The sequence below is a fragment of the Rhinatrema bivittatum genome, chromosome 3 (genome assembly GCF_901001135.1).
Source record: "Rhinatrema bivittatum chromosome 3, aRhiBiv1.1, whole genome shotgun sequence".
Taxonomy (NCBI): Eukaryota; Metazoa; Chordata; class Amphibia; order Gymnophiona; family Rhinatrematidae; genus Rhinatrema; species Rhinatrema bivittatum.
The window spans coordinates 66,874,770-66,898,922 of NC_042617.1; the positions used below are offsets into that span (position 1 = coordinate 66,874,770).

Consider the following 24,153-nt stretch of genomic DNA (forward strand, 5'->3'; position numbering starts at 1 on the left):
CAGGAACGCAGCAACTGGAGACAGGGTAAACCTGGGAACCTCGTTGCAAGGCACTGGAGAGGAGCAACTGCAGGGTTTAAGTAGCCCTGCAGCGTCTGACGTCACCGGAGGCAGTCTTCAGAATTTCCCGCACTGGCCCCTTTAAATTGGAGGGAGAGACGCGCGCGCGGGCCTAGGGGGCGGAGCTAGCCGCGGGAGGACGCCGACGGCGAAGAGGATGCTGGAGCACGGTGCCAGAGGGCCCTGCAGGCCCGCGCGGAGTCGAGCTGCGAGGGGGAAGCTGCGCCCGAGGTCCCGAAGAGGGAGAGGTGCCCGCGGACCCACGGCGGGGTGAGTGCCGATCCCGGGGCCGCCCCGGGATCGCAACACATCTGCCATTTGGATGCCCAATCTTCTAGTCTCACAAGGTCCTCCTGCAATTTATCACAATCTGCTTGTGATTTAACTACTCTGAATAATTTTGTATCATCTGCAAATGTGATTACCTTACTTGTCGTATTCCTTTCCAGATCATTTATAAATATATTGAAAAGCACCAGTCCAAGTACAGATCCTTAAGGATTCCTCAGTCAAACCAGATATTGGTGATTCTTTTTTTTTTTTTTTTTTTTTTTTTTTTTTAAATTGTGAGCAAATAGCACTCATTTTTAGAAGGCAGATTGGAGTACTTAGATCTCCTTTTATTTGTCAGAGGAATAAACTGCATCACTCTTCCTCAAAGGTTCAAGTACATCCTGAAAAGAGGAGAGTGGATAATTTAGTTATAATCAGATGGTACTAGTTATCTACTTCTAGTTGCATCAAGAAACACTAGTCGGAGTTTTCTGAAGTCACTCTTGCTGATATTAAGTCCAATGTTGCTAAATTTAATAAGGGAAGATGTTGTCTTCATCTATGTCCAGCATCTTTATTGTATGGTATGACTGAATTGATGAATATTTGGCTGGCTGGCTGCTTTTGTTAGTGTTCTTTTTAAAAGGAGTAGCTTTCTCCTTTCTTTAAATGATTCAATTCTGGCTGTCATTGTTAAAAAGCTATCGATGAAACCTTCACCATGCAAAAGCTATAGACCCATTTCTAATCTTGCCCTTGTATTGAAAGTAACTAAACATGCTGTTGCTATTCAGCTCCAGTAGTATCTTGAGGTTTATTCTCTTTTGAATTACTCATAATCTGGCTTTAGAGAAGTTTTTAGCACCAAAATGGTGTTATTAACTGTAGTTGATGATCTTAGATTAGTGTCAAATAAAGGGGATTCTGGATTTCTTGCACAATTGGATCAGTCAGGTGCATTTGATTTGATGAATCATGTGTTTTTGTTTACGAGACTGAGTAACCTTGGGATTGGTGCTTAAGTGACCAGCTCTTTTTTAATCTGATAGACAAGAGAAGGTTAACATGGGTTTCAGTTTCTCTAAACCATGGTGTTTAATCTGTAGGGTTGTAAGCAATATAAAGGTATCCAGTAGCCTGTAGGCTATAGCCTGATTTCCTCCCCCTTCTCTCTCTCCCTGGCTCTCTGGAGAATAGCAGTGCTATTGCAAATTATTATCTATTTACCTTATATGCAATCTGAAAAATCCAGGAAAGGATAACTGTTTATCTCAGAATCGGACGTTTTTATGGTCAGACATGTCAGGATTACCAGTTAGAGTAATACAGACAATTCATGCTTCTGAGGGAAGAAACTTATAATACAATCCTTAACATAGCATGTACTTACAATGATTAAAACTTTGCATTTCATAGATGAACTCAGAGAAAGACACATCAAGATAACTTTGACTTGCTTAGGATGTTATTAATCAGCTGAGTTAACTATACCCATAACTTTAGAAGATACTTTCAGTCTCACCCTGGAGAGGTCTTAGTTGCTGAGTTGTGAAAGATACTGTAGTTTACTGTCCATGCAGTGCTCTCCAGAATACTGAAGTTCGTCTGCTTGGTCAGAGGGAGGGGCAAGGACCAATGGCTCAGGCACATCTTCTGATGGTGTTAAGTATGCCTTCTCACCCTCTGCCTTGAGCCCCTCTCCCAGGCTGTTTTTAAAAGCCAGGATATCTATCTATCTATCTATAGATATAGATAGATTATATAGATGTGTGTTGTGTGTGTGTGTGTAACGCTTAGTGGGGTTTTAGTCCCAAGGGCATACAAGCAAATTTATTTTTCTTCCGGGCTGCTTTGGCTAGCACTTCTCCCATAACTTTACTCTCTGTCCCAAGGGTGTAATCCATTTTGTGTGTGTGGGGGGGGCAAGCTCTCACTTATGGCCCACACAGTGGTGTGTGTTTCTCTGTATGGTGTCAGCTGCTGCACCCCAGGGTGTGAGATGCTGGGAGAAACCAGGCAAGTCAAGGCACTGGGTGTTCAATTAAATGTTTTCTAATTCTTTAACAATTAAATAGGATGAGGTGTCCAATCCAGATCCTCCATGTTGGGAAGGGCTGAAAGGGATGGAAAGTTCATAGATGGTGGGTTCTGTGCAGGGACATAATGACATCTAGTGGCCAACCCATAGGGGTCCTTCATTAACAATCAAAAGTTAATTACTCCCAACTCACTAAACAACAAGATATATATTTTTTTATACATGTATATTAGATGAGTATATTACAATGTCTAATACATACACTCAACACTTCATTTTACAAATGCAAACAATTTTATTCTATTGCACTTATCCCCATATATCCAATACACGTTATTTTACACCACGTTATTTTACACCACGTTACTAACACCAGGAAGAGAGACCATATCTCCCCAGTCCTAAAAGACCTCCACTGGTTACCAATTCATTTCAGAGTAATTTACAAATCTATCACCTTAATATACAAAATCATTCACCAACACACCACAATTGACCTACAAATTCCTATACATTCACACAGATCCACAAGACCGACCAGAGAAGCTTACAAAGGATGCCTCATTGTTCCACCTACAAAAACCACTAACCACAGTACCTTAAGACACCGAGCCTTCTCCACAGCAGGCCCACAATTATGGAACACCATCCCACCAGATCTCAGAAATGAGCCATGCCTCCTAACTTTTAGGAAAAGACTTAAGACATGGCTGTTTAGGCAAGCCTTCCCGAACTCCACTTAACACGCCCACCATTAAAGACTCCACTCAGCAACTGTATATTTCGGATTGTGTATATATACTGTACTATTGTATATAATTAACCTCCTTTTTCTCTTTCTATTTTCCCCCTCCCAGTTATCAGCCCCTGTTAATTGTAACTGCATCTCTTCTTCACGTTTATTTATGTTCTTGGTTGTTTCTTCACACCCCTGTTTCATGTAAACCGGCATGATGTGAATGCTTTCATGAATGCCGGTATAGAAAAACCTTAAATAAATAAATAAATAAATAAATTTTATATATCAATTATCATACATCTCTGTACCATGTATTAATTTAACAGACATAAATATACAACAGTCATGAATCATATTGTTTCAATTTTTTATTTTTTTACCCGGACATACCTATACCCAATACCCCACTAATAACAATTATATCCACATTCACACCTCATGCTCACCCCCTAAAAACACTTTCCCAATAAAATACTTTAATGCTCGCCCTTAAAATCTAATTCTCTCCACTTCTTTATATCATAACTCCATCCCATCAACTAGTTATTATTGGCTCCTGCATTCAAAGTAGTTGGTCCTTGTATTCAAAATTATTGATCCCAACAAGGTTCCTTGTTTCACCTGACTAGGATTTCCTCAGGGGAATATGTAACCACTTCTTAGTTGTATCGCCAAAAATTTCTTTCAAAACTGAGCATCTGGAAAATACATAGACAATAAATATCTCCACAATTTTGTATTTATAATTCACAACACCGACATATTCCCACAAAAGCCAATCATACTTACTTAATTTAACAGTATTTGTTATATTCCTCTATAAATATATAACACAAATGTTACCCATATATAATCCATAATTTCTATATAGCTCAACTTTCACAGAATTCAAGAGCTATACATCTGTGATTCCACAGATTTCATTAATCAATTAAATGGCATTCCTGAATCTATGGGGGGATCGTTATTAGTTACAGCAGACGTAACGGCGTTGTATACTAATATTCCTCAGACACGTGCGTTGGAGATTATCCAGCAGATATTAGACAAGAGAGAGATCAGTAGCGTCCGGGCTGGAGTTATTATGCAATTATCCGAGATAGTCATCAAAATTTTTTTTTCACATATCAAGATGAGTATTATAGACAAATTTAAGGGGATTCCCACGGGGTCCCCGGTAGCCCCGTCTGTGGCTTGCCTGTACATGGCAGCCTTTGAGGAAGCACACATTTACCTTGCTCAAGCTTTTCAGAATGGTAACTAATGATTTTCGGCGATCCGATCATCTATTTGTTTTGTGGAATGGTCCCAAGAAGGGACGTCAGGCTTCCAAGACTACTCTCGCCCGCTGGTTAAAGGACGCTATTGCTTCCACGTACATCTGTCATGGACATCCGGTCCCTGACGGTCTTAAGGCTCACTCTCTCCGATCTCAGGCGGCATCAGGGCTGAAAGTCAATGTGTTTCGCCCCAGGAAATTTGCAGAGCGGCCACTTGGAAGTCATTGCACACGTTTGCTAGACATTACCGGTAAGATGTCCGGGATCCATCTGTGGATTCTTTTGGAAGCAGTGTGCTTCGAGCGGGACTCTCCGGGTCCCACCCCATTTAAGGCGGCTCGGGTACACCCCAGCAGTCTGGACTGATCCTGGTACGTACAGGGAAAGGAAAATTAGTTTCTTACCTGATAATTTTCGTTCCTGTAGTACCAAGGATCAGTCCAGACGCCTGCCCAAGTAAGTTGATTGCAGGAGACTCCACTTGTATTCTTGTTGTTTCTCTTTATAGTTCCTGCCGCTGCAGAGTACAGACACGCGAGATGCTGTGTTAATTTCGGCAAAATTTTCCAACTTTTTCGGGTTACAGACGGGAAGTCAAGTTTTCTTGTATTTTTAGAACGCTTTTTTCTACTTGATCTAGTCATTAGTTGTTTTAAAAAAACCCCCAACAAATTTAATAATAAGACAGAGTGGATAGTTTCTATGTTTCATTTTGCTTTGATATTCTTTATACTGAGGGATCGCAGGTGGCACACCAGTATATCTAGGGGGTCTTTTCAGCTTTTCTCTGACTCCATCTGCTGGAAGGGAGGCATAACTTTTGATTGTTAGTGAAGGATTCCCTTAGTGTGGTTTATTGTCAGTGTGGGGGGATCAGATATATGCTCTCTTATTTGTTTGCCAACCCATAGGGGTGCCACATATGTAAGAGCTCATACATAGGAGCATGAACTAAGGTCTCTTTTTCACTTCGGACTGATGGACCCCACCTCTGGCGCATGATAGTTCCTGACCAGGGCGCGTGACATCTGGCGAGGGAGCTGATCTGACCACGTGATCTGGTCTTGTGACATCTTGCCCAGGGAGCTGACTTGGCTGTATGACACAGTTCACCTGTCTGATAAGCTCGCCTTCCAAGCTAGTAAGTCAGTCTTGTGCTGTTTCAAATCCGCACGGATTTCCATAAACCATTCCTTTATCTCCTCTCTCGATAGTGAATCGCTTGTAAGATTCATACCGGTTTTGGTGAGGGCTTCAGCTGCGTCGTTGCTAAGGTCGGCTGATACTAAATTTAGTCCGGCCTGATCATTGTCCTCGGGCCCGGCATCCGGAAGCAATTTGCCATAGGAGAATTGCTTAAGATCAGCTGTCTTTCGTTTTGTCATCATTCTGAGACGCAGGATGTTTGAAGGAGCCTGTGCTCTGTATTTGGTGGTGTTTCATGTGTATTAATGCCCAAAAAATATGGTTTTATGTCTTGTGGGGGACGGAGCTCAAACCTCAGATGTCCTCGCCCATCGGCCGCAGAAGCCACGCCCCCCATGGATTACATTTATGATATTAATGTTGTTTCTCTGAATGTTAATGGTCTCTCATACCCCATTAAGCACAATAAAATACTGATGTATTTAAAATCATTGGAGGTCGATGTGGCTGTGATACAAGAAACACATATCTTCTCTTTAGAATCGCTTAAACTGAAACAAATTGGGTGGGTGAGGTGCTTTTTAGCCCAGCAGTTAAAAAGAAATGGGGAATTTCCATTCTTCTCAAGTGCCTTGGGGCCCAAGTTCTAAGCCACACAACTAACGCTTACAGGAGATGGGTGTCAGCATTGATCACTATTGGAGGTGAAGGTTTTCCTTTTTCATCATATATGCTCCAAACTCAGATGACCCTGACTTTTTTTTAAGCAACTTTCCTCTCACACAATATGGATGGGTCTACTAAATTAATTGTAGGGGGTGATTTCAATCAGTCCTGGACTCCATTTTGGATAAACAATCACAAGCTAATTCTCTCAGTCTTGCTGATCCCTGGTGGATTCTGCATCCCACTGACAAAGATTACACTTTTTACTCGTCCCCTCATTCTTTTTACTCTAAAATTTATCGGGGCGGATTTTACAAGGGTTACGCATGTATATTACGCGCTTAACTGCGAATACCTGCTCCGCGCGCGAGACTATTTTGCATAGGCCCGGTGATGCGCACAAGCCCCGGGATGCGCGTATGTCCCGGGGCTTGAAAAAAGGGGTGGGGAGTGGGCGGGACGGGGCAGGACCGAGGCCTCCAGCACAGCGATCGTGCTGGGGGATCGCGTGCTGGCACGTGGCTGGCGTGTGCAACCGACACCTGCCCAGAGGCAGGCGCAACTTATTTAAAAAAGGTTAGGGGAGGAGTTTTAGATAGGGCTGGGGGGCGGGTTAGGTAGGGGAAGGGTGGAGAGAAGGGGAAAGTCATCGGGGCTACCCTAGGGCTCGGCATGCATGTTATAAAATTGGGCGTAGATTTGTGCACGCTGGGTTGCACGCGTAAATATATGCCTGTGCGTAGGTTTTAAAATCTGGCCCATTATTTTCTGATTTCTGGTAATTTGGTATCAGATATTGATTTTGCTTTAATTCATCCCATTTTAATTTCAGATCATGCTGCGGTTTCCCAGTATGTCACTATTCTTCCTCAGCAGTTGTGGATCATCTTTGGAGGTTTAATTCAAGCTTTTTGGAAGACCCTGCTTTTTCAACTTGCATACAAGATAGAATACAGGAATTTTCCTGCACAAAATTATACCTGATGTTTCTTTTCCAATGGTGTGGACAGCCACCATTCAGGGGGAAATTATTAGCTATAGTATTACTGCACGTAAGAAACAGAAGAAAGATCTCTCCCGTTTACAGATCTTAGTTGAACAATTGGAAAAGGCTCACATTTCTCATCCCACCCATAGTACTCTACTTTCTATTCAGAAAGCTGGGTATGATACAACAAGTGGTTGAGTATGCAAGCTAGGAAATCTCTATTTGTCCAGAAGGCTCGCTATTCTGAAAATAACAAATGTGGCCACCTTTTAGCGAACTATCTCAAAAAGAAAAGTGTTGCATCCGTCGGTTGCAGACGGCTGCGACCGCTCTGCCTTACCTCTTTTCTTTCTATTCTCTCTCCTTGGGAAAGATGGCTGCCTCCGGTGCCGAGGGCCTCGGGTCTCCAACTTAGCATGGGCATTCCAGTCTGCCATGCTTACTCCTGTGGCCTCCTAGGGCGCACAGGAGCACATCTACGCTCAAATACACGTCATGGCGGGAACCTCAGGGGCGTCTCCCCCGCATGACGTCAATACCTCCGGGTATATCAAGCCTCCATTTCGTTACCACCTTTCAGTTATCAAGGACTTCGGTTTAGCTACTCTGACCGCTCTAAGCTGAACGCTTAGACGCTGCTTTCACTCCAAGGGCTTCGCTCCTCTAGAAGCTCTAGACACCCGCTCCTCAGGAGTCTCTCGCTTCCAACTACCCTTCAGGGTTCTCTACTAACTAAACAACTGCTCCTTGGGGGTCTTTCTCTCTCTTCTACATTTCAGGATATTGGACTATCAGGTACTCGCTCCTCGAGGGCCTACCAGCCTATGTATCCTGCACCACGGACCTTCGGTCCCACCATCTCATCATCAGGAAGACGCCTACATTCCTGTGAGTACCTCTACGATCCGGTGCTCCAACTCCACCCACCAGTCACGGCATTACCTGCTCTGCGGGCTCCTGCCTATCGTGAACATCTGGGTGAGATTCTACATCCGAGCCTGTTGAAAGTATTGGTACCTCGCGGATATCAGTGCCTTACCTTCCTGCTTACATCATCTATCTATCTACAGCAGTACAATAAAGCCTTCCATCCATCCTGTGACTGCTATATTGAGTTCATCCTATCGCTGTGGTACCCCACGGGACCCCTCCCTGTGGGTGGAGTCATCTCCACAGTGATCAAGGGTCAACAATGCCACAAACACAACAGATTGCTAACTCCATGAACTCGGCTCAGCTGGCAGCCCTTCAGGCCATCCCTGGCCTAGCCCAGCGGATCACGGAACAACAAAAGTCTTTGGAGAGCCTAGCTACTGCCTTCAATCAGTTACATGCTTAACTGAAATCTTCAGCTCCTCCTGTGAAGGAATTGCTGTAACCAGTGGTAACTCTTAAGACCACTGTACCTTTATCCACACCTACCCGCTTTACGGGTGAAGCCAAGATGTGCAGAGGGTTTGTTAATCAATGCAGCATGCATTTTTCTTTACAGCCTGTCCTCTTTCCCACTGAAGCTTCAAAGACCACCTACATCCTGTCGTTCCTAGAAGGACGAGCCCTGGCCTGGGCGTCACCGTTATGGGAACATGAAGATCCTATCCTGAATGACCTACCAGGATTTCTAAAACTTTTTAAGTCTGTGTTTGATGACCTGGCTCGCCAGACCATCGCTGAATCTGCCTTGCTCAATCTTCAGCAAGGTAACAAGCCGCTTACAGACTTTGCTATTGAATTTAAGAGTTTAGCATCCGAAGTACACTGGGACATTGGATGCTTATGTGCCATATTCATGGAGGGTCTCAACTCTCGCTTAAAGGATAAATTAGTGGCTCGTGATTTGCCTGACACCCTTGAGTCCCTGATGGAACTGGCTGGGAGAATTGACCGCCGAATCCGCGACCGTCCTCAGGAGGCTAAGAGTCCACGAAAGTCTACAGTGGGGGCTAACCATCCTAAACCTATGCCTATTGCTTCCAGTTTACCGTCTGCAACCTTAGAGGAGGAAGAACCTATGCAAATAGGCCAAAGCCATTTAATCTCCAAGGAGAGATGTTTTTGCAAGCACACGGGGTTGTGTGTGTACTGTGGCCAGTCAGGCCACGCTGTCCAAACCTGTCCCATTTGTCCAGGAAACTGACGGGCCTGGGATCTGCAGGACAACTTCTCCTGGGCCTCATCTTTCCTACGCCTCCATTATCCTTACCAGTATCTCTGCTTTGTGGAGGTCTCAAATTTCAGACTCTCGCTCTCATTGACTCCGGTGCCAGAGGTAATTTTATTCTGAAGTGCTTAGTTGAACATCTACAGATTCCTACCACACCAATAGCTAAGCCTCTGCTATTGTCCTCTATCCATGGAGTACCACTTCTTGGAGAAGTTTCATTGACCACCCAGGCCATTGGCCTGCAGACTGGAGCTCTAAACTCAGAATCCATTTCATTTCTAGTATTGGAAAAAGCCATGCATCCGGTGGTATTAGGGCTACCGTGGCTTCAAGACCATATGCCACAATTTAATTGGGCCACATTGGAACTGTCCCGGTTAGGACCAGACTGTCATGGTCGGTGTCTTGCGGACGTTTCACCACTCATTTGCATGCCCACTACTCCGTCACTACTTGGCTTAGCTCCACAATATGCCTCCTTCCAGGATGTTTTCTCAAAGCAAGCAGCTGATGTTCTTCCGCCACACAGCAAGTTTGACTGTGCCATAAATCTGAAGCCAAATTCAGAGCCGCCCATGGGAAGAGTTTACTCTCTTTCTGTAGCCGAGACTAAAGCTATGTCTACCTACATACAAGAAAATCTACAAAAGGGATTCATCAAACCTTCCAAATCTCCTGCTGGTGCAGGCTTCTTTTTCGTAGGGAAGAAGGATGGCACCTTACGCCCCTGCATCAACTACAGGGGTCTGAATGAGATTACCATCAAGGACAGGTACCCCCCTGCCCTTAATTTCTGAACTGTTCGATAGGCTTCAAGGAGCCAAAACATTCTCCAAATTAGACCTTAAAGGAGCTTACAACTTGGTGCGTATTCGAGAAGGAGACGAATGGAAGACTGCTTTTAATACCCGTGATGGACACTTTGAATACCTCATCATGCCTTTCGGCTTAAGTAACACACCTGCAGTCTTTCAAAACATGATGAACGACATCTTACAGGACTTACTTTATCAATGCATAGTAGTATATCTTGATGATATACTGATCTTTTCCCAAGCTCTGCAAAACCATCAGGAGGATGTTAAGAAAGGCCTAAGACACCTGCATGAGTACCACTTATACGCAAAGCTTGAAAAGTGTGAGTTTCACAAAAAAGCTGTACCCTTCCTGGGATACATTGTCTCTAAGAATGGGTTTCAAATGGACCCAAGAAACTTGAGAGTATCCGGGACTGGCTTCAACCCACAGGCCTGAAGGCACTGCGTCGCTTCTTGGGCTTCACCAATTACTACCGATCCTTTATTAAAAACTACTCATTATTGACAGTCCCTCTAACTGCTATGACCAAGAAGGGAGCCTACCCTGCCAATTGGTCTCCAGAAGCCATCTCAGCCTTTCTGACACTCAAAGAAGCTTTTCAGAAGAAGCCGTTTCTCCGCCACCCTGACCCACACCGTTCTTTCATCGTTGAGGTCGATGCATCAGACGTTGGTGTGGGGGCGGTTCTAAGTAATTATAACAAATCCAATGTGCTCCATCCATGGTCCTTCTTTTCAAGGCGTTTCTCACCTGTCAAGAGAAATTATGGGATTGGAGACAAGGAGCTTCTCGCAATCAAACTGGCTTTTGAAGAGTGGCATCCGTGGCTAGAAGGTACACAACACCAAATAGTAGTATACACCAATCACAAAAATCTGGAGTACCTTCGACATGCTCAACGACTCAACCACCGTCAAAGCAAGATGGTCTCTGTTTTTCAACAGATTTGACTTCCTTCTGAAATATCATCCAGGGGAGAAGAACACTCGGGCTGATGCCCTGTGATGATCATTCTCACCTCAGGATGTGCCGGATGAACCCCGTCATATCATTGATCCCGAAAGAGTGGTTCTCGCAGCCACCCACATGGTACCCACCGGGAAGAAGGTGGTGGCCAGAAATTTAAGGAAGAAGCTGTTGAAGTGGGCACATGATTCCCATCTGGCAGGCCATCCAGAACAGAGTCGTACTCTAGCTATGTTGCAAAGATATTATTGGTGGCCAACCATGAAGAAGGACGTACAAGCATATGTGGGTTCCTGTGTTGTCTGTGCCGAGCAAAAAACACCACCCGGCTGTCCTTGGGGCCTATTACAGCCTCTACCATCGCCGGATGAATCATGGACCCATATAGCTACCGATTTCGTAGTGGACCTGCCATTACCCAACTGGAATAACACTATATGGGTCACGGTCGACCATTTCTCTAAGATGGCACATTTTATAGTGCTACCAGGATTACCCTCTGCTACGGAGTTAGCAAAACTCTTTATTAAACACATCTTTCGTCTTCATGGGATGCCTAAACATATCCTATCCGACAGGGGAGTGCAATTTACTGCAACGTTTTGGAGAGCATTATGTCAAAAATTTGACATCGCCTTGGACTTAACCTCTGCCTACCATCCTCAGTCCAACGGTCAGACTGAGAGGATGAATAGAATGCTGAAACAATTTCTACGATCATACATCAATTCTAGACAGAACGACTGGGCTGAATTATTGCCTTGGGCAGAATTTGCCATCAATTTGCATCTTGCTACCTCGACGGGGTCTTCCCCTTTCCAGCTTGTCTACGGAAGACAACCATTACCTCCTGTGCGAATTCCATTGTCAGTAGCCCCTCCTGCTGCACAGGCTTCCGCAGCAGAATTATCCCAACTTTGGAGACAGACGAAGGAGCTTCTCCTCAAAGCAGGACAAAAGGCAAAGAGAACCTATGATGCTCATCATCAAAAGGCAACTCAGTTTCAGCCTGGAGACAAAGTCTGGTTAAGCACCAAATAACTTTGACTTAAGCTTCCTTCAGCAAGATTTGCACCTCGCTTTGTGGGACCCTTTGCCATCCTTTGGCGATTAGGAAATGTGACGTACAGTCTAAAACTGCCTCCATCAATGAAGATACACAATGCATTTTATGTATCTCTTCTCAAGCCAGTGATGCTCTCCGAATTCTCCAGGAGAGACCCAGAACCTACTAGTCTGGATACAGAAGATGACATTGAATATGCTGTAGACGACATCCTTGATGTACGTAAAAGAGGCAAGACATGGGAGTATCTCATCTCATGGGAGAACTATGGTCCAGAGGAGAACTCCTGGAAACCACTGGCCAATATTACAAATAAGAGATGATACGCCATTTCCACCTGGCACATCCACGCAAGCCCAGACCAGCTGGAAGATCTCTTGGAGGGGGCCCTTTGAAGGGGGGTACTATTGCATTTGTTGGTCGCAGACGGCTGCGACCGCTCTGCCTTACCTCTTTTCTTCCCTATTCTCTCTCCTTGGGAAAGCTGGCTGCCTCCAGTGCCGAGGGCCTCGGCATCTCCAACTTAGCATGGACATTCCAATCTACCATGCTCACTCGCGTGGCCTCCTGGTCGTGCGTGCACACATCTCCTACCCTCAAATACATGTCATGGCGGGAACCTCAGGGGCATCCCCACCGCATGATATCAATACCTCCGGTTATATCAAGCCTCCGTTTTGCTACCACCTTTGAGTTAGCAAGGACCTCAGTTTAGCTACTCTGACCACTCTAAGCTGCACGCTTAGACGCTGCTTTCACTTCAAGGGCCTCGCTCCTCTAGAAGCTCTAGACACCCTCTCCTCGGGAGTCTCTCGCTTCCAACTACCCTTTGGGGTTCTCTACTAACTAGACAACCGCTCCTCTGGGGTCTTTCTCTCTCTTCTACATTTCAGGATATCGGACTATCAGGTACTCGCTCCTCGAGGGCCTACCAGCCTATGTATCTTGCACCACGGACCTTCGGTCCCACCATCTCATCATCAGGAAGACGCCTACATTCTTGTGAGTACCTCTACGATCCGGTGCTCCAACTCCACCCACCAGTCACGGCATTACCTGCTCTGTGGGCTCCCGCCTATCGTGAACAACTGGGTGAGATTCTACATCCGAGCCTATTGAACGTTTTGGCACCTCGCGGATATCAGTGCCTTATCTTCCTGCTTACATCATCTATCTACAGCAGTACAATAAAGCCTTCCATCCATCCTGTGTCTGCTATATTGAGTTCAGCGTATCGCTGTGGTTCCCCACAGGGCCCCTCCCCATGGGTTGAGTCATCTCCACAGCGACCAAGGGTCCACAATTCCACAAACACAACAAAAAGAAACATATTCATGCGATCCATGCTACAGATGGCCAGTGGCTTTCCTCTGATGTAGACATTCTGGAGGAGTTTAAGGAGTTTTATCGTATCGTCTGTGCATCTGAATTAATTAATGCCTCCTTTCCCATTAACCAATTTCTTTCACAGGTATCTCATCCATCTCTACATTTAGATCAACAGAACGGCTGGATAGACCATTACACTGCAAGAGATTTCCAGTGTTCTTTCTGATTTAAATGGGGGAAGCGCCTGGACCAGATGGTTTTTCTATTGATTTCTACAAAGTTATTCAGAAACCCCTTGCTCCAAGACTGCATGCTTATTTCTCTGCTTTGATGACGTCTCCTGCCTCTGATCCTCTATTCTCTGAACCCTGAATAGTGGTGTTACCAAAGCTAGGGAGAGACCCCAAGCTTGTTTCTAATTACAGACCTATTTCACTCCTTAATACGGATTACAAACGTTTTGTGAAAGTTCTAGCCTTAAGGCTGGTAGATATAGTAGGGGTTTTAATTCATAAGGATCAATCGGGATTTATCAAAGACCATTACATTTCCAACAATTCATATTTATTTCTTCACATGCTTGAACTAGCTAAATCTGATCTGTTTCCACTGATTGCTCTCTCCCTGGTCACTGAAAAAAACATTTGACAGGGTGGAATGGGAATCCCATTCCCCAATAGATCTCTCTCTCTGTGCTACTTAACAGCCATCCATCCCTCTGAGTCCCTCTTACCTGGAGGTTCTGGATTGGATGCCTCAAATCTATTTTGCCCAACCATGCTAATGTTTGGGGGGGTTCAGTTTGAGGAAGCAGTCATACTCTGGTGGGGTCTCCCAGCTTCACCCAAAGGAGTTTTTTTTAGAAGTGATAACTCCCAGTGCACTCCTGGCCTGAGGGTCCTTCTTGTAATTTACAGAGAGATAAACCTGATACCCTTTAGGGGGAAAGGGCTCTTACCAGGGTACCAAAGACCTGGAGTCTATTCTAAACCCTAGGTAGGCAAGCACCAGTGATGGATCCTGCTGCAAGAGACAATGAAGGCAGAAGAGATATCTGGTCTAAGATTTAGAGTATTTTTTGGACTTTAGCAAAATGGGGAGTTTCTTGGATCCCCTTTCCCCACTGGGATTACAGAGTGGAGATCTTACCTGCTCCCACTGACTTTTCCCCAAGAAAAGGCCCCAGGAAAAAAGAACAATCAAAGATGAAAGAAACAACTAAACTAAAGGAAGAAAGAACAAGAATCGGGAGATCCCATCCAGATTTCCTCCCAAAGGGACCTGGTCAGGCTGGGTGTTCAAGGAGAAGAAAATGTCAAAAGGTAGGATTTTGCAGTAAATGTGGGGATCCCTCCCCTAAGATTCCCATACAGCGTCTGGGAGAGTTAAAATCACCATGGGCTCTACCCAGAAGTCTGAATTAAGGACACCTACCTTCATAGGAAAAACCCCAATGTACCATCAATCAGATGTAAGCTCACACTTCTGGATAATGAACTTTAATTTATTATTACCAACCAGTAAACTTTATTTGAACACCCAGACCTGGTTCTGTCTACTTATTATAGCATCTCACCTCATGAGAAGCACCATTACAGTCGACACTCACTGGCGACCATTTTTCATTTTCTGGGTCATAAGTGATAGCTTCCTTGCATAAAAAGAATGCCCCCTAGGGATTGAGAGTCAGTGTGGGATGTAACATGCTAGCTGGAGCAGCCTCAGAAGATATAAATTAGTTGGGTGCCCTGAAGGGAGTTAATACTCCTAAAAAAGGGGTTTGCAACAATAGTCAAAGCGAAAGGCCGCATAGGTTTTTGCTTTGTTTATTGCCCCGGGAAAAATTGCTTGCAGAGATCATGCCTTCTTTCTCTGTGGGTGGTTTTTTAATTGGAAACAATGCGTGTAAATTTGAATAATTAAATCTACACGTGCGGTTCCTTTCTCTGCCCTCTCTCCACCTCTGAGACTGCCTCTAGAATTTGTGAATAAGAATATTCACATTGAACAGCACACATGCTTAGATCTACAGACAGGTTGGGCAATACAAAGCCTGCACTTCCACAAATAAAATGCATAATTTTACTTGCAGAAAGGGCTTTGAATATTGTGCTGCCTGTCTTGCTTTTTAAATGAGTTTTGCTATTTTTGGGGTGTGTGTGTGTGTGGGGGGGGGGGGTCATATGTACATTTTAACATTTTTGCTTTTCCCAGTCATGCCCCATCCCACTCCGCCTATCAACCTGTAGTTCACAATCTAAACTTGGGCTGTCTGTAACAAGGCTGCCATCCACTAACTTGCCCAGGGCTGCCTATGGCAGAAGGAGAGGTGCATACCTCCTGTTGTCTTACCCTTCGCTGTCGAAATGGCACTGGCTCAGTGCTTCTTCATGTTTTGACATACATGTGATCAAAGTATGGGATTGTGCTGAGCTAGTGCCATTTTGACAGCGATGGACAAGACTGCAGAAGGTGAGCATCTTTCCTTCTTTCTATGGAGGGGTAAAGGGAAATATGTAGAGTATGGAGGCAAGGAACACACTTGAGGCAGCTTTCATCGCAGGCAGGAAGAGAAGGGAAGGGGTGAGCCCTCACGAGGCTCTTCCTTTTATTGTACATTCATACAAAGGCAGATGATGTGTCATTACATGATTGGCTACTTTCCCATAGCAACAGACGAGTCCCTACACTATTGGCTTTGGCTCAGGGGGTGTGCACGGATCATTTCATTGGCTGATGAAATCTATACCTCCTGACTTTGTCCTGCCTCTGACTAGGGAACACCCAGCCCTACTTTCAGGCTATCAGGATTAATTATAAGCCAGAGAAATACATGAAGTCAGGTATCCTTTCCTAGGCAGAGACTTAAGCACAAGTGATGCTTTTATTCAGGCAAATGTCAGGGAGAAGGGAAGTTAGTGTTTAAACCCTGATGAAATGGCTTGCTGGCAAGCGCATATTTCCCACATCTCACCCTTTCTGGTTTTGTTTAGGCAGCTCAATAAAGCTTTAGACCCTTATTGAAATCTGTTATGTCTTGGTATGGGCTGGAAATAGGGGAAGGGGGATTATGGAGAGAAGAAAGCTAATTCGACGTGGTGTGCCAGCTGCCGATGAGCTCCTGAATCTCCATATCACCCAGAGCTGGTGCAGGTGGTGTGCCAACGCTGCAGGGCTCATGATTCCCTATTAGGCATCTTACAAGACATCTTTGTATCCGGGCTGAGAGCAAGGTTTCAATATGGATATGAGGTTGGGTATGCACTGAATACAGCATCACAGGCAGATAATTAAGACAATTACAGTAATTATAATAGAAATCACCCTTTTTGAGACCAGAAATATCAGGGAGCCAGGACCATAGCCAGTCCCATGGAGAAGTAGGTATTCTGCCTGAAAATGGTGCATCAGCAACCATGGTTTCTATCTGCTCTATGGTATGTGTGAGGTTTGCTTTATAGTCTGATATGTATACACAGCAATGAGATCCAATTAATGCACAAACACCACCCTTTAAGGCTAAAATGGTTTCTAAGGTATAGCTGTTCTGTAATGCTACTTCTCTAATCTGAGAAACTTCTGTTGTGAGTAGTTTTAATGCATGGACTGTCTGATTAAATATGGCAGTCGTCCAGTTAGCTAGGATGTGTAAGTCTCTGTAATTCATATCTGTCCCCATTGGGGGAAACAGGCTTCTAGCTATCTGAGTTTCTGTATACTTTTCTATGGGATTATTTATCGCCTCCCTTTTGTTACAGAGCCTTGCTTTGGGTAAATTTTTGACTGCATAGTATGAGGGGAGGATGTAGCCTAAAGTGCATCTGTCTCTCCATCTTGGGGAAATGTACATATATGCTCTACGCCCACATAACATCCATATGTTTCCTAACAGATTAATGGACATGTCATTGGTTATCATTTGGGCTATATAACTACAAAGGGTAAATCCCTCGTCCCCTCTATACTTTCTGTACCTGCTTGGGTCTCCCACTGCACATCCTGAAATCTGCCAATTGCATACATATGTGGTATAACTATGCAAGTGTTCAGTGATTAATACAAAGGTTCGGTTACAATATGGATATTTCCCACCTGAATTCCCTTCCCATCCCCTGTATCATAGTCCCAACAAAGAGCGGCAGTCTCTTGAATACGGCTACCAATGTGTAGTATGGTATTATTAACTGGAGAGTTAATGAAAACCTCTCTGTAAAGGATAATGAGTCCATACTGTAAGGTTAAATGGTACAGCATGCATCAGTCGTTCTCCGCAGACTTGGGTTGGCATGTGTGTGCAGATCCAACAGTCTGTTCGATTCAACAGGTGTGAAAAGTTCTGTCAGAGTCCTTGTTCTGAAATCGCCATAGCTGGAGAAATAAGGCAAAAGATGAGGATGCAGAACACAATTGTTAATGAGTTAGGCATTCAGGCAAGAAAAAGCGGCTAATAAGTTCTCTGGAGTTTTCTCAAGGCCTTGCTGTTCTAAGAGTTGTGCAGATTGGTTGGATAGGGCCTTGATCTGTCCCCAGGTCATGTGGTGCTGCTTTTTGCAAGGAGTCCGGTCTCTGTCCTTCTGAGGGCTGTGGAGGCTCATGGAGAAGTTGGGGATCGGGTCCTGTAGACCTGGACACCTTTCCATCTTTCCACGGCTTGATACCTGTGGAAGCAAGCAGAGAAACATATCCTCGTTCCCCATTTTAAGGGAACGGGACTGTACCAGATATTAAATATTCTATACAAAACTGATGGCTGTGGGTGACTAACCCTAGTCCCATAATGATTACTCATGGCTGTGGTCTTAAATTTGATATGTTTAGATGATTTAAAGTGATTTAAAACAATACTTTGTTCTTGTTCAGCCAGTCCTTCTTAGGGGGAAGTCCAGGGGCAATTATCCCTCCTTTTTGTTTTTGTTTTCAAGAGCTCTTAAGGGTATGATTGGCTCTCTCCACAATGGCTTGCCCTGTGGTGTTGTAGGGGATGCCAAATACATATTTAATGTTCAATTATTGACAAAATTCATGTAAAGGAATGGCTGCAGTAAATAGAGCCATTATCAGTTTTCAGGACAGAGGGTAGCCCCATTATCAAGAAAGTTTTTATGCAGTGATCAATTTTCATTCAGTAAAATAGCAATAAGTGTAAATTAATCATTTAAAGGAAAAGTCATTTGCAGTAAGCTGAATCAAATGACAAGTATATTAGACATTACATTAAACATGTTACACAAGGCTGACATATTCATATTCATGCATTCTGCAAATATTCATTTACACAAAACTGACACATATTCATATTCATTATGCATTTACACAAAACTGACACATATTCATATTCATTCTGCAAATATTCATTCATACTAGTCTTCTTGACATCAAGACAGACAACAGATAACACATAATTTGAGCTAAAAATATTATCAAAAAGTTATCAAAAACAAAATTAGATCAAGGATCAAAAATCAAAAGTCAAAAGGCGTTAGAAAAATGTTAAAATAAACTGCAAAGTGTTCACCTTCACATCTCCTCATGGCAGGAAGGCTGTAAATCTGGAAAATATTAAAAACTGGCATACAGCAAAAAATTACTAAGGTAAGGATTAAAGTGAAATTCTTACTTTTTTTAACCTTGGAGAATCAATTCTATTATTCAATTTAATAAAATCAATTTGGATTTGCAAGAAAAGGCTTGGGAGGGATTGCTTTAGATGTAGCAACCTCTGTCAGTAAAAATTTTAAGGTTCAGAATTCTGTAAAAATTTGTGAAAAAGAAAATAAAACTGAAGTTTCCTTAATACAGAAGGTCTGTAGGCCTGAAAAATAAAAACTATTATACAACAGAATTATTAAAACAATAATATAATATAACTTGTAGAATAACATAGCGCCTCCTAGTGGAGACACCATCATTACTTTATAGAATGCAACTATAGTTCCAGGTTGCAATCAATAATACTCTGAGCTTACTTTCAATGTGGAATATCAGAATAGAATTTCTTCTTATAATTATTGGAATAGGAAATTAAACACGCTGTTCGCTCTGCTCTGTCTGCTGCACGCTAAAGTGACTGTAACTACTATTAATCTGTCTGAGTTATAACATATATAAACTAGAGAGAGAAACTGCAGTACTAAGTCCAGTTTTTTTTTCTTTTCAAAAGTTCTCCCTCCCTCCCCCATGAGTGGCAAGCAAGAGTTACAGTAAAGGGGGGGAGGAGCAGTGTTTCTCAAAAGAAAAGAACTGCACCCAAGGAGTTAATCCTTCAGTCAATAGGAACTTAAAGATAGCATTGTTTAACAATTGATAACATCGACCACAGACAATGGCTTGGCAAGGACTTGCTGATTCCTTGCAGACAGATTCTATTTTAATTTACTTTAGGGAGAATCACAGTAAAAATATAAGTTCTGTACGCTAGCAATTCAAACTATAAACTTAAATCTCAGAGAAATGGAGTCATTTTAAATGTGCCAAATTAATTTTGTAAAAAGTGAACATTTCACAGGAAAGTCACACAGCAATTGTTCAAATTTCAGTACAGTTTTAACATAAGGTTCTGCATACACTTTGTGGGGGAAATACTCTCAAAGTATGCAGATTTTTTGTAACTGAATTCAAAGACTAATAGAAACCATTTTTTCCAAATCTGTACTGTTTGTTGAGAGAAACCATTTTTTTCAAATCTGTACTGTTTGTTAAGAGAAACCATTTTTTATTTTTTTTTTTCATAGTGATAACGCAGGAGTCAAATTAAATCCTTTTTTTCATATTGATATTTTCTTTGCTTGTAACGCAGGAGTGCAGCTGCCTGGCCCAAGGTCTTATATGCTGATTTCTTTGAAGACCTGGGGGCATAGCCACTGCTCATGGCGCTCCGAGCTGCACTCAACTCTATTGCTGCCACACCCAGCTCTTTAATCCCTTTTGTAATAGGAGAGGCTTGAATCCCTTTCAATAATTCCTCTCTTGTGAGATTTCCATGTTCTAGATGAAATCCCATGCTGACCACGGCACATAAATTGTTACCGGGAGCAGTGGTTTGAGATGGTAATTTACCTGGACAAATTGGTGATGCAGAATTAATGACTGTCTCAGGCAATGGCAAATGAGGGTACAGGGAGTGGTTGGTGGGGGAAGGGGGTTGCAGGCAAGATGGAGGAAGGCTAGTTTTTCTGACCTCAGTGTTTTCAGTTTCCTGGGGCCTTTTCTCTGAGATGGACGCAGAGGAAGCCACAGGAGCCATGTGAGTGTGTGTCCCCAGATGTTCTATTTCATTTTCTGTCCCCCTTTGTTCATGGTTCTTTTCTGTGATGGGGAAGGCTTGAAGTCCTTCCAACAATTCTTTTTCTGTAAGGTTTTCTTTCTGCTGAAATTCAATGCTAATCACCCCACCCAGGCCAGGTTGTGGCTCTATTGTTCTCAAGGGTTGCTTTTCTGAAGAGGTGTGAATGGGCTTGGGTGTGGGTATGGAGAGCTGATACAAAGAATTTGCTGTCTCTGAGGAAGACTGAGCATAAGATGGGGGAAGGGTATTCTGATTGAGTCTGCCTGCTTCTAAAAGCACATGGTTTGAAACTGCTGTCTTGGAACTTTTTTTTTCCATGTGTTCGATGGCCTCTGTACATTTTTGCCAGATTAATCTTTGCTTTATGGGAGCTCTGGGAGCCATATGAAGACAATTGCCGATTGAAATCCATTCCTGGGTATTTAGAGTTCCCGCCTCCATGGAATACCAAGGGCAACGGCAAGCTATTTCACTTATTAATTTTTCTAAGTCCCCCAGGCTGACTTGCGCTATTTTTCTTCTGGTGATGAAATAATGATTATTGATGATTTGCTGCAGCTCCCTGGCATGTAGCCTCTGCTGTACAGTCAAATCATTGCCCATGCTCACGAGTGTGGGGAACAAACTTGCTGAGAAATACTTTAAAAATTACTAAGAAGTACTTTTTTTTAAATATATTACAATTGCAAATCTGTTGAACGGTACGTACCTAGGCTATGACCAGCCGAAATAAGCATGGAGTTTATCATCTCGTTGCGGGTCACCAGATGTAGAGTATGGAGGCAAGGAACACACTTGAGGCAGCTTTCATCGCAGGTAGGAAGAGAAGGGAAGGGGTGAGCCCTCACGAGGCTCTTCCTTTTATTGTACATTCATACAAAGGCAGATGATGTGTCATTACATGATTGGCTACTTTCCCATAGCAACAGACGAGTCCCTACACTATTGGCTTTGGCTCAGGGGGTGTGCACGGATCATTTCATTGGCTGATGAAATCTATACCTCCTGACTTTGTCCTGCCTCTGACTAGGGAACACCCAGCCCTACTTTCAGGCTATCAGGATTAATTATAAGCCAGAGAAATACATGAAGTCAGGTATCCTTTCCTAGGCAGAGACTTAAGCACAAGTGATGCTTTTATTCAGGCAAATGTCAGGGAGAAGGGAAGTTAGTGTTTAAACCCTGATGAAATGGCTTGCTGGCAAGCGCATATTTCCCACAGAAATAGGGAAGACTTGTGGGCCGGGTGGGCTGCTAGGGATTCTGGGAAGCCTTGTTGTGTTGGGGGAGGGTGGGTTGGGGGTCAGAGCAAGCTTCTTGTGTCATGGGATGAAGGGTTGCAGGGGAGAATCAGGATCTGGGCAGTCTTGTTATTGTGTTGGGTGGTTGGGGATTGCCGGAGAGAATGTGAGAAAGTTAATGCACTTTTATACAAAGAGGGATATGAGCTTAGAAGCTCATTATTTCCCTCATTTAAATAAGCAGCATGCACTTAATTTGTTTTTGAGCCACATGGCAGCAGCAACATTTTGGGATTGCTACCAGCTTGCGCAGGCATCCAGCACTCGTGCACCCAATGAATGACTTCCACATGCATGATTAGTGACATGAGGGCATCCTGATACACCAATCAAAATGAGGCATTTTGCTCCAAACATTCTCTGAAGTTTATAGTACAATGCCATTAGCAATGGTAACATGGAATAGACTTAGTTTTTGGGTACTTGCCAGGTTCTTATGGCCTGGATTGGCCACTGGGAAACAGGATGCTGGGCTTGATGGACCCTTGGTCTGACCCAGTATGGCATTTTCTTATGTTCTTATGTGCTTAAGCACATCTCCTCGCTGTTCTCAGGAGAATCTCATGTGGCTCCGCAGTGTGGGTGGTCTTGAGTCAGATCCCTACCCTCTTGCCCGGAACTGATGATGTCAATGTGTGATGGCTGCTGGCTGCCACTGCCCCGATGACTAACATTGTGTCATCTCACAGTATGCGACTTGGGACAGTAAGCTCCTCGGCTTTTCTCCCTTCAACTTTCAGTGTGATAATGGGCAGGTCACACTGTCTCCCCCGTGTACATGTCTACCCAGTGGTAACTAGGTAATTAGAACTATCTTCCCTTTTATCCATACCCTTTCACTCCAGAGTGGTGTACGTTTCTGAAGTAATAATATTATAAAATGCAGAGGGTGTCTCATTTGGAGGAGTGACAGCTCCATAGCCAGGGAACCGGGACCTGCCTAGGTCGCAAAGTAACAAAGATTACTTCTCTTTCAATTGTTTCTAACCATTTGTTCAGGCTCTCAGGTTTGGCGACACCCCACCCTGTGTCACAGCAAAGAAGGACTTACATCCCCTCTCACGACCCTGCCCTCCGAGGCCCTGCAGACAGAAGCTATTAAACTATTTAAGGTAAAAAAAAAAATGTGTGCAGTCCCCATCTGCCCTTTCCTATGTTTCATAGATTCTGTTTATAGTTAAAGAGCAACAAAACAGAAGGTGGCTTGACTTGGTGTATCCCAACGATGAAAGTGCAAAACAATCTGCATTTCAAGCGGATTAGTCGAAGGGTTACTTTGGAAAGCACTGATGAATCCCTGAACGTCCCTGAGATGCAGCCCCTCTCACTCATAGCAAATGTCTGTATATTGCAGGGGGAATGCTTAAACTCTTTTTCTGTTGTCAGATTAAAAACAAAGAAAATAGAATAGCATTATGGCCGCACTCTGCAGCATTTTTGTGTGACGTTTGAGGCGTAAATTTCACACACGGTTTATGTAGCAGGAGTGTTGAGGACTGCTTACATCGGGCACTTCATCATCGACATCTTCATTATCTGTTTGTTTCACATTTCTCCCAACAATGAGAGCTCAAAGCCTGCTACAGCATGTAGGTTATACATCCAGGTACATGCATTTTTAAACATACATCTGGAGGTTGTCTCTGAAGCAAGACACAATAGGTAGCAGCAGAGGAAGAGGGAAAAGGCCCAGGGATAGGTCTCCTATCTGGCTTGATATTTCCCTCCCCCCGCTTTCCATCTGTTCAGAATGAAGGCTACCCTGCCCTGCTTTCCATGACAGCTGCATGTATTTGAATGCTGTAGGTCAGGGTTTCCCCATCCTCAGTTACCTCTGGACCCTCATCCAGGTCCAAAGGAACCGAGGCAAAGAGATGCAAATGAACCTGGTTCTCAGATGAAGTGTATTTATGGTGGACATCCTAAGGGTCTTGAGGACACACCATAGGAATCCCTGCTTTGGTTACATCGGGAGGGAGTGCCAGCATAAGTGGTTTCCAAGCACCATGAGCCCAGACGTCTTGTATGACATT

The 24,153-nt window shown here is 43.8% G+C and overlaps 1 protein-coding gene across 4 annotated transcripts in view; it reads left to right on the forward strand.

Moving 5' to 3' along the window:
* Nucleotides 1-24,153, forward strand: part of PLEKHH2 (pleckstrin homology, MyTH4 and FERM domain containing H2) — a 230,063-nt gene that overhangs the window by 145,368 nt on the left and 60,542 nt on the right. For all 4 annotated transcript variants that reach the window (XM_029593328.1, XM_029593325.1, XM_029593326.1 and 1 more), the window contains one exon: nucleotides 23,120-23,232. In XM_029593328.1, the coding sequence (XP_029449188.1) occupies nucleotides 23,120-23,232 (113 nt within the window). The remainder of the gene's footprint in view (nucleotides 1-23,119; nucleotides 23,233-24,153) is intronic.